Genomic DNA, 14,594 nt, shown 5'->3' with positions numbered 1-14,594 from the left:
AATAACAATAAAATTACTCAACATCTACTGATTCGCCTCCACAAACGTCAACAACATGAGACCTGTGAGAGACAAATCTTATAAATACATACAACCATACGACAGCTCACAAATTATAGGGCAATATTCCAAGAAATTAAAGGGCAAGAAATATCTCCAATAAAGATTAATTCTAAAAATTTAGGTTTGAAAAAAGTAGCCCTCTAAAGTGGATAACACTGAAGATAGAGATATTTAGCTGAAGTCAATGATCACTAATGAAGAATAAATATGTTAGATATGAATCCTTCATGAAACATTTCAACCATATGAAAACCTAAACACTTTCTAAGCTGCATTAAAAAAAACTAATCTAAGATTAGAATCATCAACCATACAGCTGCCAGCTTGACTACACACCACCTCAAGCCCCTTTTACCAGCCTTCCCTCCCTTCCCTCCCTTCCCTCCCTTCCCCCACCCTCCACCCCAACAAAAATATTCCCAGATATTAGAAGAATTTTCCTTCGAGGACGAAATTTATCATCCGCCAATTCCTCACATTAATATTCAGCATGGCATCCATTAGCAACATCCTGTAGCCGCTCGCCTTAAAATCCCTTTCCAGTATTTTTTTTTCCTTCTCTATGAAGGATGCGGAGTTTACCGGGGTTGGGGGGCCGGGGTTAGGGGGGGGGGGGGGGGGGGTTCTGTTGGGGAGGGTTAGTTTTTAGTGGGGCGGTGAGGGTTAGGTGTTAGGCAGTCTCATCAAAATCTATTTAATCTGCATAATGTATTTAGGACGCTACAAGCTAGAAAATTAACACTATTATTTGTTTTCGTATATTTTATTAGAACAAGCTGTTTGCAATACTGATGTACGAATATCAGTTATATTCTCTCTCCTCTCTCTCTCTCTCTCTCTCTCTCTCTCGCTCTCTTCGCTCTATTCTCTCTCTCTCTCTCTCTCTCTCTCTCATCTTTTTCTACTCGACATCATTGTAATCTGCACATAATAAGAAGAATCCTGTTCAAATTATACTCCTTCAGTTTTCTCTCCTTTTTTTTTTTGACACCATATTACCCAAATCAACGCAGAGCTGCAAATCCAAATCAACGACCACATCTCTCTCTCTCTCTCTCTCTCTCTCTCTCTCTCTCTCTCTCTCTCTCTCTGCGGGAACCTTTCGCGTTTATCCTTTTCCGTCTCCTTCCGCACAAACTTCGGATTAGCATAATCATTTTCCTTCTCCTCCAACACCACCAACACCTCCTCCTCCTCCTCCTCCTCCTCCTCCTCCTCCTCCCCTCCGTCACCGGGTTCCCATCTGGATCTAGCAACTATAAAAAGTATATTCTAATCACGGGGCTTCTTCATCATCTCCCTCCTCCTTTCGAGATATTAAGGCAAAAAGTACCGAAAAAGAACACATGAGGGAAAAACGAAGAAGAAAAAAGAGAAGACTGGCATTCTCTTCCTCCTTCCCTTTTCTATTTATCGGTATTTCGAGAATGCTCGTTCGACAAATGTCAAAAGAGAAGAGGCAAAAATCGGGCAAGGAAATAATTTCTCTCCACAAAGGTCTGGAAAGTATTAGGAAGAAGAAGAATTCACAGAATCTTTCATTTATTTGTCATCGTGTCAACTAAATTCTTATGTATTGAGGGTTGGTTGAGGTTGGTTGACCGAGACGATTTGAAAACTGACGACACATCAAACTACATAACTCAGTTAAAGAATCTACGTTCAACTTCAATGTTATTGAGTGTTATTATGTACTTATACAACCAGAGAGTATCTTGTATTTATGAGTATAAATTAAGAACCCCTAATAAAGTAGTAGAATAACCTTTGAAGTAAACTAAATTTTGTCATTCCAAATTCAATCGATGGCAGAGGAGCGAAAATGAAAACGAGATAGTACGAGAGTTTCACAATGAGTTCAAATGTTATTCATGTTACTGTAAAAGTTGTTTGTATGTGTATGTGTGTGTGCACATTGTCATATATATATATATATATATATATATATATATATATATATATATATATAAAAATCTACACATAAATATATATATATATATATATATGTGTGTGTGTGTGTGTGTGTGTGTGTGTGTATATAACCTAACCCTTTCGTGTCTGTCAAATATCTTAATGTCATTTTCGCCCACAGCCCTCTGGTTTGGATGCAATTTGTCATCATTAAGCAAACAAAAAATATTGCATTCTTTAAAGACAGCATTTGCATGACCCGGTATCACTAATGCAAGACTTATTAATCAAATGGCATCAAAACACCATTAAGCGATGACTTTTGCCTCCCTCGGTTCTCGTGAGATAAAAACGACAAAGTAAAAATAAAACTGCAAAAAACTGAAACGTATAGAAAATGGAAGCTGTAATTATTGACAATGTCTCGTTTAAATCTACTATCTCCCTCACTTTAATGAAATGAGAAGTAAGCAAGTACACTTCTTGCCAAAAAAAAAAGAAAAAAAATTAAAACTAAAATAAAATGGTTTCTAATAAATAACAAAGACTACACACTTCGTCTTAAACAGCTTTAGCCTTTATTCACTAAGCTCAGACACTAATTCTTTTCTTCTTAACCTATTCTGTGACCATTGTCTTCTCTCATCCTACCATTCCCTGCTCTATATACCACTACGTAGACACCTGATTGAATCAGTCACTTACATTAAACAATAACGCCTACGCTTTGTTAAACAATTACCTTGCGCAAATCTTTAGGGAAAAGATTACCAGAACAAAGTCCCTTTCCTACAACACAAAAGTACTCATTTATAGCTCGCTGCACTGATAGGAAATAGGATTAGCAATCATGAGCAGAGTATTACACCTCTAATCTAAGGCAGTAACTCACTCTCTCTCTCTCTCTCTCTCTCTCTGAAGATGAGTGGAGTTATGCGGAAGTGAAAATACAGGAAGGACAAGAGTGGTGTTTTTAAGAGACCCTCCAAGTCGCACGGCTTTGGAGGCGATGATGATGATGACGTGCTTTATATATATATATATTAGCATATATATATATAGATATATATATAATAATATATCTATATATATATTATAGATATATAGCGACGAAGCATTTTCACCCGCGTCCATTCAAGTCAGCAACCCTTGTTAATTAGATAACTGCCAGAGCCGATTACGTCAGGAGGAGACTTAATTGCAACAGCTAATTAATGAAAATCTAATTGCTTCTCATACCCTTTCCAAGGAGGGCAGACATTAAAGGGAGGCCCGGCTGCCTATAATTAATGGGCTTGAAGTCCATTTGCCCACTCAGTCGTCGACGACAAGTTAACAGCATTTCACAACTCCCACAGAAGGACGATATGTACCCAAGTGGCTTTCGAACGGCTATTGAAAACTTTAACTGTAAATGCAAGTGCCATTAGACTTAAACACTCACGTCGATTGATGTTGATTACAAAAAGTTAAAAGTATTCGTTTATATAAAGAGTAATATATATGTTTTGAAATCTTTAACTGTAGAATTGAACACTCACTTCGATTGATAATGATTACAATTAGTTGAAAGTATTCTCTTATACAGAAAATAATAGAATATGCTTTGTAAACTTTACCTAAATACAATGTAAATACAATGAGAATTGAACACATGCGTCGACTGACGAAGATTACAAAAAGTTGCAAGTATTCTCTTATATCCCGAATAATAGAATGTGCTCTGAAAACTTAAACTGTAAATACAAGCGCAATTAAAAATAAACACTCGCGTAAATTGATGATGATTGCAAAAGGTTGAAAGTATTCTCTTATATATAGAATAAACGGATATCCTTATCCGCATAGGTATGTAAAAGCAAAAATTCTAAGATGTTTAAAAAGAGGCCCAACGAATAAAAATAAGATTAAAAAAAATTTTTTTTGGAAGAAAGAGACTGTGTATGGATAGCGACAATGATGGACAATGTAGTCAAGATGAAAGCTAATGAGAACATTAAACGTATGAAATTGTCGGATGAATTTGAACAAACACCTTAAGGACAACAGAGGTTGTGCCAGAAGGAGGCAAGTTTGGAGAATATTGGTTCCTACATTAATAAGTCAGATGCTGATGATGTGATGCTGCAAGATGTGAGTGCGGTGTTGGGGTGACTGGAGAGGTGTTGAATTTAAATGAAAGGAGATGGGCAGATCTGAAGGATGCAGTAGAGGGAGGTGTCTGTGTAATCTGTGAATGCCCCTGAAATGACTACTTAGAACGCTATATGGAGTCAAATTAATGGTTCAAGAACGGAATGGAACCAGAAGTTTAATGGCTGGATTGGAAAAAAAAAAGTTATGATAACTGAGAATGATTTGCTGACCAGTGTGTGCAAGGTATGGTTGGAAGATTAAAATTTTTTTTTTTAAAGTTTCCAAAAGAATGGGTGACAGATATTAGATCTTAAGCGATATTTGTGGCTTTATATTTACGAGTCTGTGAAGTCATGCGTGTATTAAGTGATAAAATTCATAATCAGCCAAGTATATACAAACATTAAGTAACAAATGTCGTTTAACATCCAATTCGCGATCTTCGGGAACACACACACTCACTCACTCACACACACACACATATTATATATATATATATATATATATATATATATATATATATATATATATATATATATATATATATATATATATATATATATTATATATATATATATATATATATATATATATATATATATGTGTGTGTGTGTGTGTGTGTGTGTGTGTGTGAAGAGAGAGTGAGTGGAGTGTGTGTGTTCCCGAAGATCGCGAATTGGATGTTAAACGACATTTGTTACTTAATGTTTGTATATACTTGGCTGATTATGAATTTTATCACTTAATACACGCATGACATATATATATATATATATATATATATATACATATATATATACATCATTACATACATACATACATACATACATACATACATACATACATACATATATATATCACATAAATCCCGCAACCGAAAATACGAAATTAATACCAGCCGCATTTGGGGAGAAAACACTTCCGAAATAATATATATATATATATATTATATATATATATATATATTAATATCGGAACACAAACAATGGATGACTTTGAGGCCACCCTGGAGATCCAAACCACCCGGAGCGTAAATCTGGCCGAGAGCGGCGGTTCCCTCCCGTTCCTTCAGCAAATTAATTTAATTAGGCTAAATCTACATAAACAGGATTAATTGAATGGCGGCTTAATGATCAAACGACCCCGTACCTTCAAGCCTGACTATGCGGTCATCCAATCAAGTTAATTTGGTAACGTCACTATTTCACTAATTATGTTGGGGTCTTATAAAGAGTTGCAGTTTACTTTCTTTTTTTTTTTTTTGGATGATGAAATGTAAGGATTAGAGGGACGTAGGTAAACAGACTTTGTATCGTGGATAACAAATTCATTCGCGTGAGGAAACTTGGTCGTTATTAAATAAACAAAACTATTAAAACTTACTTGCTATATATATTATGTGATATTATATCATTTAAAATCTTCTAGAATAAAAAGCATAATCCGTATTGCTCACCGACATATGCCTTAATTAACATTACTACTTGACTTGAAAAAATTGGACATGAAAATCTTTAAACATTAAAAATCTGAACTAATTCAATATGGAATTTTATCGGAAAAAAGTGCCTGCTTCAAATTCAACATGGCTGGGAATTTTAACTGAGAGGTATTTTATTTCATTAATCACATATCCACCTTTTTGTATTCTCTCCTTCCCTCTCTCTTCAACAGTGGAGAACTGCTTTCCCAAAACAGACCAAAAACTAATGAACATCTATTTCAAGATTAAACATTTCAAAAACAGCAATTTAATAAAAACGAAAACAATAAAAATAAGCTGATCTAAGAACATCTCGAGAAATTATAAGAAACCTTAAAAATACAACAATAAAAACAACATCAATCCTGTCAATTCACTTTGGACATCAACAAAAACGATAAAAATAAGAAATAAGACCAAATTTACTATAACTATTGCAAAAATTGCTGACTCGCTCAGAAGAACAGGAAAAAATACGAACATTTTTTTTTACAAAAACTATTGACACAAAATTTAGGACTCACTAAGAAAAAACAACACACAGGATAAACATAAAATTCAAAAACTTTACAACAACTATTGCAAAAAATTATGGACTCGCTCAGAACAGCAACACGAAAAAAATACGAAAATAATTTTACAACAACTATTTCCAAAAATTATGGACTCGCTCAGAACAACAGGAAAAAATATACGGAAAAACCCTCACAACAACTATTGAAAAAAATTATCAACTACCTCAGAAGAACAAGAAAGAGATTAATAAAATAAAAAAGAGGAAATCCTCTTCAAACAACAAAGATCCACTCAGCTATTTCCAGCATGACGAAAGCTGTCATTCACCAGATCCGCCGTGCATGAGTCCAGTAAATCATTTGGGACAGGGATTAGCAAGCAGTTAACGGTTCAGCTATAAGCTTCAGGACATTAAGGAGACTATTCCCTTCTCTCTCTCTCTCTCTCTCTCTCTCTCTCTCTCTCTCTCTCTCTCTCTCTCTCTCTCTCTCTCTCTCTCTCTCTCTCTCTCTCTCTCTCTCTCTTTTCAGTATTATGTTTTAACGGTATTTCCACGTATGCGTAATCCAATCTGTGAAGAAGTTTATGACATTCATTTTTGGCTTCAAAACTTAGTTGAATAATAATAATAATAATAATAATAATGATAATAATAATAATCATCATCATCATCATCATCATCACAATCTTATGTTTAATAATAATAATAAATAATAATGGCAGCAATGCATTGAATAATCAAATTCAAAAGATTTTTGTAAAAAGATTTGATTTTTTTTAGATCTTATTGGTTTTAAGAATTTTGACAGAAAGTGAATATTTCACTGCTCAAGAATAGTAATATGCACAAAGAGAAGGTGAAATGCGTTTACCTACTGTGTCCTTCCATTTCCCTGGCATCAATATTTCTATACTTTTTGCTATTCCATTTGTATTCTGGAGCACGTTATTTTGAAAATAAATTCAACATGTAGATGCAAAAAAAAAAAATCAATATGTATAACAGTTACAAATGGCACAGATAAAATAGAATTTTTTTTTTTATAACTTTAATTGAGAGATATTTTTAGGAACAGTGAAAGGAATCCCTTAACGTATGAAAAATCAATTAACACATGAGCAAGTCAATTTTAAGACCTTTCATACCTAGAAGTACCGGAGGGAGAGCGAGAGAGAGAAAGGTTATGGCCCAATCATCGCCAAGATGAAGCCCACTAATATGTCGAGAGAAGAAAAACGGCATCGTAAAAGAGGAAAAATCAGTAATTGGCAACAGCAATCACCGGGAATGGAACGTGAAAATCACAAAATTAATCAGCTCTTTTGAAACAGAGCACCGCTCGATCTCTTCCTTCAGATGTACCCTGCCCATCAAATAAAAAGCTGCTAAGGTACATTAAACCAATTTTGTTATTTAGTCCTGAAGACGCCGCCGATGGGTGAAGAAATTGTCCGTCGACAATAAGAAGTAAATATATGAAAACTATAGTTAATAATCTTTCTTTATTCCTGAGAGGCTTACCTGATGAGAGAGAGAAGCATAGGCTGATTTAAGGTCTAAATAACTAGTCTTTGCATGTAATGCCACTGGCTTCAACAGAAATTGTATAATAGAGAACTATGCCCGAATAGCAAAAACAAGATCTCCGCTCTAGATTTTGAGAGCATACAATTGACAATTTCGGCAAGACGATTTATTGCGGGAGTTACATAGTCTAGCACACTAAATAATAAAACGGAAGACGGGAAGGTTCAAAGTCTTATACACTTATATGGCGCTTCCAGACTTACTGACACATTGCTATATATCCGTTCTGCCACTAGATTCATTCATTAGCTTCGTTGGCAGAGGTGCCAATAGCACTTCCACTCTGCGGTAGCGACGATGCAAGTCTAGGATAAATGTTCAGTGGTCTACAACATCACATAAATGGAGTTACTACTCAAATACATCTGTCAAACTTTCTATCTATTATCCGGAGCTGTTGCCGAATATGGTTGCTAGATAACCGAATTCAGCTCCTTCTGTGCCGTTATATGGGATGTACACAAAAATGCAATAGATACGTATATGTGTGTGTGTGTGTGTGTGTGTGCCCGCGCAAGCGCCATGAGTCTGCACATGTCTTTGTAAGTGCAATATCTTATATCTTTGTGTATTAAAATCCATAACTTACGTTCAACAATGGTCCGGCATGATACTCGCTAGTACAATTAAATCAAAACATAGATTGGCCCCTATGCATCTATAGTTCCAAATATAAAAACAAAATGCCAGTGTACAGTGGAGAAAATAAGTTTTACAAAGCAATATGGGACACGAAGTCGAAAACCAACTGATAAGGTGTCCTGACATGAAGTTCATTACGTCTATGGTCACCTAGTATATATATAAAAAAAAAAAATCAATAATAAATTACTTCGAAAATAAAGGCGATGGTCTTTCAAAACAAAATAAAAACTGATACGAAGAACAAGACTACAGACTCATAACAAACGTGATTCCTTCAAAGTGAATATTATGAGTAGACCAGATACATTGAAGTGATGAAATGTCAATAACAATGGAAGCACAAATGCTTTGCTTTAGCTTCAAACTCCATTTTAATCTAGATGAAATGCAAAATCAGGTCTTTAAACTCTATTGTTTGGCACTTGCAATAAACAGTTCAAACTAGTTTTAGAAGCAAAAGCAGTTCAAACTATTTGGAGAAGCATAAACAGAACCATTCAGACTACTTACCCTCATTTGGTTGAGCTTATTCCTGACGTACTCCGTTCTCGATGCCTGGTCGGGTCCCACAACGGTGAAGGTGCCAGTGTACTGTCAAAGAGAAAAATAATGAATCATAAAGAAGATAATAATAATAATAATAATAATAATAATAATAATAATAATAATAATAATAATAATAATAATAATAATATCCTTTATTTCGGTTCAGGGCCATATACAATGAATATACAAAATACACAGTAACATACACAATCTAGATATATGAGTCAACATGATAGGAAAAATGAGTAATCGGCACTTATCCACAAAATAGCTGAGGTAGCATAAAAAATGCATTGAGAGTTATAACAGTTAGTGCACAGATTATATAACTTAAATTTCAACTAGAGACCTTAGGTGGTTACAGTAGTCAGGTCCAGAGGGCTAAATACATAAATTGAATGTATAAAAAAAAAAACTTTAACTTGATAGTAATCACAGAAATAATGAAAAAAAAAATATCAGCAATAAATATAATAATGACAAAATCTGCAGATGACATCTTGCTAATACAGAGATTAAGTCCTTTAGGGGACAAAGGCCTCATTTTCCCATCTTTCCCGCAATTTAGATCTTCTTGCTTCACTCCTTAGGATGCTTTGTATGAGCGAGTTGCAGCTGTTTCTCACTCGGGTTACCAGGCTGGACATTGTTCGCCTTACAATGATTTTTAAATTGTCCCACGGTGGTGTTTTTCTAAGAACATCTGTGTGCGGAGTGGTAGCGTGGAGTGTTTGTGAGGCGTCTCAGAATGTCATTGTGCACAACAGTGATACGTCTCATGGTCTCTCGGGTATAGTTCGTCCAGAGGGAACACCCATAGATACTGTAGCAGTACGAGCGGAAGAGCAGCAGTTTCACGTCTCGGTGACAGAAGGCAAACCTCCTTGCAATCATGTTGCCAGTTGCACATAGTTTACGACGCCTCTGTTCAATGTCTGCCGTATCTTTTAGGTCGTCGGTAATAATGTGACCCAAATACGGAAATTCGCGCACAAATTCCAGCCGATGGTTTCCGAGGAAAATTTGTGGTTCTGCAATATGCTTAAGCGATCTCGGGAGCAGCGACATGCACTGGGTCTTGGTTTCGTTGTAGATTATATCAAATTCCTCTGCATATTGGCGGCAAGTGTCGATGAGTCGTTGGAGGCCATGCACTGATGGGGAAATCAGAACCATATCGTGGGCGTAACAGAGGTTGTTTATAGTTCTTTCATTGACAGTGCATCCGATTGGGAGTGAGTTCAGTTTGACATTCAAGGCATCTGTGTACGTACGTATTAAACAGGTATGGAGAGAGAATGCCCCCTTGCCGAAGCCCGTTTAGGGAGCCGAAGGTGTACGATAATACGTTGCCCCATTTGACACAGAATTGCTGTGTGGAGAACCAGCAATGTAAAATGCCAATTAGATATAGGGGTGTGCCCCTTTTATGCAGCTTCAGGAATATTATAAATATTGTTGTTTACATGGAACAAGCTTAAAATTCCTATTTACTTGCAAAGCAAATTCCAGTATTATAATATTCCCAGATGAGAAAGAAATAAACAACTTAAGAAAAAAAATAACAAATGCATCATTTATAACATCAGAAGATATGTCAACGAATAAATAAGTATATACGCTAAACGCAATACAAATCAGACCACATTAAAGAAGTATCGCTAAAATATTATCATTTCACGCTTCGATTTCTACCCTCACTTCTAGAACATGAACGAATACGAAGACATGATGAGAAATTCAACTCAACTTAATGCAGAATGTCAGAATTACGTGTCAGTACTGAATAGCAGACCCAAATAAAGGACTACCCCCAAGGACCCAGTCCCTCCCAACCGCCACCACCCTCACTTCCTTCAACCCAACCCTTAGGTCCTTCAACCCCATGGGGACTTCCTTCAGTCCTCCATATAGGATGAGGATATTAGTGTCAAGTAAATATCGAAGGAAGGCTCAGCTCAGGCGAGACTCGAATTTCTACACCTGGGCCTTTTTTCCCCTTGGGGTGGGGTCGGGTTGAGGTATTAGGGTGGTCTTTAAAGGGGTGATACCATACCAAACAAATTTACCAAGTTATGCATTCTTATCCGACTTTATTTTTTTTTAACTCTTGTACAGAATCAGAAATAAAACTAAATCATTTGCTAAAAACAAGTTTTTCTCTGTTTTCCTGGGGAGAGGGAATTTGTTTTACGTTTTCAGAAATGAGAGAGAGAGAGAGAGAGAGAGAGAGAGAGAGAGAGAGAGAGAGAGAGAGAGAGAGAGAGAGAGATTTATTATTGACATTGGAGGATGTTAAAGATTTTTTGCTTGTTTACCTAAGACTTATTCCAAAGGATGATCTATATATTGACTGACAGATGACATGATACCAACAGCATGACTGATAAGGGTCGATAGCTAAGTTTAAGCTACTCTCTTAATACAGGACAATTACAACTAAATGGATATGGTCACATAACCGCAAATGGAAAGGATTGTGAGCAATCATGCCTTTGTTATAATATAATGCTTTATGTACTACTAAAATGGGTCCTACCACTGAGATGGAGAGATAAACACTTTATGCACACATTCTTATCCCCAATAACGAGAAAGTGTAAGTGATTAAAATATAGGTAAATGGGCTATCTTGTGACACAAACAAACAAACGCCTTGCATTACAAGAAGAACTGGAAGACCCAGACTTTTTGGTTGAAAACAACGATGCACCAGACCGTAGATGAAGATGATGATGATGATGGTAATGTATAGATGACGTCATTCGGCAATGAAAACATTGTTGAAACAATTCTCAGGAAAGGATGGAAAGAAAGATGGAAGAAAGAGAATATGATCCGCGGTCTAGTAAAGGGAATGAAAGGGTTGTAGTTAGGGGCTGAAAGGACGCTGCACAGAGCCTTAAGTAATGCTTACAGTGTACCGTATGAGGTGTACTGACACCACTAATAGTCTCTAGGCATCAAAATCTAAGTTAAGAGAGCTTATCGGTATCTGATACAATTATTTACTATCTTCATCATTACTTTAAAAACAGAAATGAACTAAGGCATTCGAACAAATCTTTCCTAGATAGTGACCCCCACGGGTTTTAATCCGGTATGTATCGTAAAAACATAAACAAAAGACTGTAGATATCATCAAGATAATGACCCCCAAGAAATATTAGTCATAGATAACGAACCCCGAAAACCTTTGGAGGTCACTGTCTTGGAAAGATCCCATTCGAACACTTAACAAACGCATAAAACTGCCATAAGTTTCCCCTAAGCAGAAAGTGTCTCAGGCATCTGAATTTGAGGAATCTAAAGGAATGACGGTTTAGTTACAGCAAAATAATATCCAAATTTAGGGCCTTAATATCAATAACTTAACACAGGCAATAACCCATTTGGTTTAGCAATCGCAGGGCGCGTGGTGTCGAGTGGTGTAGTAAGACCAGTGCCAGTGGTGGGTCCTTTCTGCTATTTAGTGTTGCCATAGCACGTTTAATAGCCCTCGCTTCAGACACATTCCCCGAACAATAACACCAACTTCCCATTCACAAATTGCTACGTTTGACGACGATGCTTCCTTCCTGACTTATGAAACAGCCATCACGAGGAAGTACATAGATAGTGGTTTATCTAAATAGGCTTATTACAGCTCGTCATTGTACTCATTATTAACATTCAGCCGTTCCCCCTGCTAAAGGTGTTGGGGGAGGGGGGGAGGCCGAGAGGTCAGGATTTGCAGAATATCGCTGACACAATCACGCCTTCCATGCGTCCCTCCTTTTAGTCAACGTATCTCAAGACAACGAGAGCCTAGTGAAGGGTTGTGGATCCCTTGGGAAATGAGAATCTTCTTCCGAGGCAAATGGAAACCACGCTTTCTTTCAAGTGGAATTGTGAGAAAGGAAAGCATATAATCTCCACACTGCACAGGAAATTAACCCCCTGTACCTTACAATGATAACGCGAAAACTAAAAATGAACTAAGAAGATTATTATTATTATTATTATTATTATTATTATTATTATTATTATTATTACCAAAGGAAAACAAAAGCAAATCAAGCATATAGCAAAAATGTACAAAATAGTACGTTAACAAATGTTTACGGAACTTCTCTTGTCTGCTATTTTGCTTATGAAACATTCGATATAACTACATGTCATAACTATACCAAATAAAGGCCTTCATTATTCAGGATCAAAGTTGTTCTCATCAGGTCAGATATATCTGTAAGTTCGTAGATGTTTCAGTTCTTTCTGCCAAAGCAGAATTAGGCTAATAAAAAAAATTCATATATTAACATACAATCACCAATAATATCTCATTGAAACGCAAAAAAGTTGTAAGATGGAATGGTCTACCTATAAGAATTAAAGCTAAAATTAATATATATGTCTATTAATGCTCAACGATAACGAAGAAAATGCGGAAGGAAAGGAGAACTACGTCCATAAAATATACAAATAACCTTATTATACCTTAAAGTCTCAGGATAATGGCCATATCTAATATTAAATGGAATGGGAAATAAGAAAAAAAAAGGCTACAACTAAAAGGTGAGAAAGGAAGAAAGGCAAAAACAAAGGGAAAACTGCTTAAAAGAATACCTAGCCAGCTGGTACTTCTTTCTTATGGGCACCATATTCTTTGGAAGTTTGAATTTCAAATCAATAGCTCCTGTGCGCTTATTCCATATGAATTGGGTTCATCTTCTGAATAATAATAATAATAATAATAATAATAATAATAATAATAATAATAATAATAATAATAATTAAGCATCCCATTACACTTAGCGCAGTCATCAACCCCACAAGGATAATCACCGCCATCCGTCTCCCAAAAGAAATAATTAAATAACCGAATAATTATATTATCAAATACCACCAAGTGTCAGTCCGTGGGGAGGCCGCGGGGTGAAGGAAATAATTAAAATAGGACGGAGCCGCACCACAGCTGTAGGACTTCCTTTTAGGACTCCGGCAGGATAATTGAAAACATGGAAGGCCTCTTACAGTCGGCCACCTCGAGAGAACTCGTTTCTCCCTTTCCATTAAGACGTCGCGGAAGACTTCGAATTAAATCATGAGGAAAAAATTCTTAAAAGGATCCTCCGAATCTCTTCTTGCCAGCCAGCCAGCCGGCGTCTGTATGTCTGTCTGTCTGAGAGAGAGAGAGAGAGAGAGAGAGAGAGAGAGAGAGAAACTTACAACTGACAATGGAGAACAGTTAGAAAATCATTGTTAAATTAATCGAGTCACAGTATGCCTCTCTCTCTCTCTCTCTCTCTCTCTCTCTCTCTCTCTCTCTCTCTCTTAATAAAAATTCGATAGATGCCCTCATTACGCCACATACTGGAAGAATACTTAACATTAATACAAGCAACAAACTAGTTTTCACGAAAGGAATAAGGATATACTTGAAACAATATATAACAAAATGAAAAGTCATAAAAAAATTGCTAAATATAAGACCAAACACGACTGAGAGAGAGAGAGAGAGAGAGAGAGAGAGAGAGAGAGAGAGAGAGAGAGAGAGAGAGAGAGGTGTCTCATATTCTCAGTCATAACCATTAGAAATTAAGTGTGTGTGCAAACATATATACGTATATATATATATATATATATATATATATATATATATATATATATATATATATATGGAGAGAGAGAGAGAGAGAGAGAGAGAGAGAGAGATAGAGAGATGAG

General features: G+C 36.1%; 1 protein-coding gene across 7 annotated transcripts in view; it reads right to left on the bottom strand.

Annotated features, from left to right (window-relative positions):
- The window catches only part of LOC135204142 (EGFR adapter protein-like), a gene marked incomplete in the record, with an annotated part of 933,128 nt that overhangs the window by 548,892 nt on the left and 369,642 nt on the right, over positions 1-14,594 (bottom strand). For all 7 annotated transcript variants that reach the window (XM_064234151.1, XM_064234150.1, XM_064234153.1 and 4 more), the window contains 1 exon segment: positions 8,853-8,933. In XM_064234151.1, the coding sequence (XP_064090221.1) occupies positions 8,853-8,933 (81 nt within the window).

Source organism: Macrobrachium nipponense, chromosome 44 (assembly GCF_015104395.2).
Source record: "Macrobrachium nipponense isolate FS-2020 chromosome 44, ASM1510439v2, whole genome shotgun sequence".
Classification (NCBI taxonomy): Eukaryota; Metazoa; Arthropoda; class Malacostraca; order Decapoda; family Palaemonidae; genus Macrobrachium; species Macrobrachium nipponense.
Note: the sequence above shows the minus strand (reverse complement) of the source record. Positions and strands in the feature narration are given on the sequence as shown.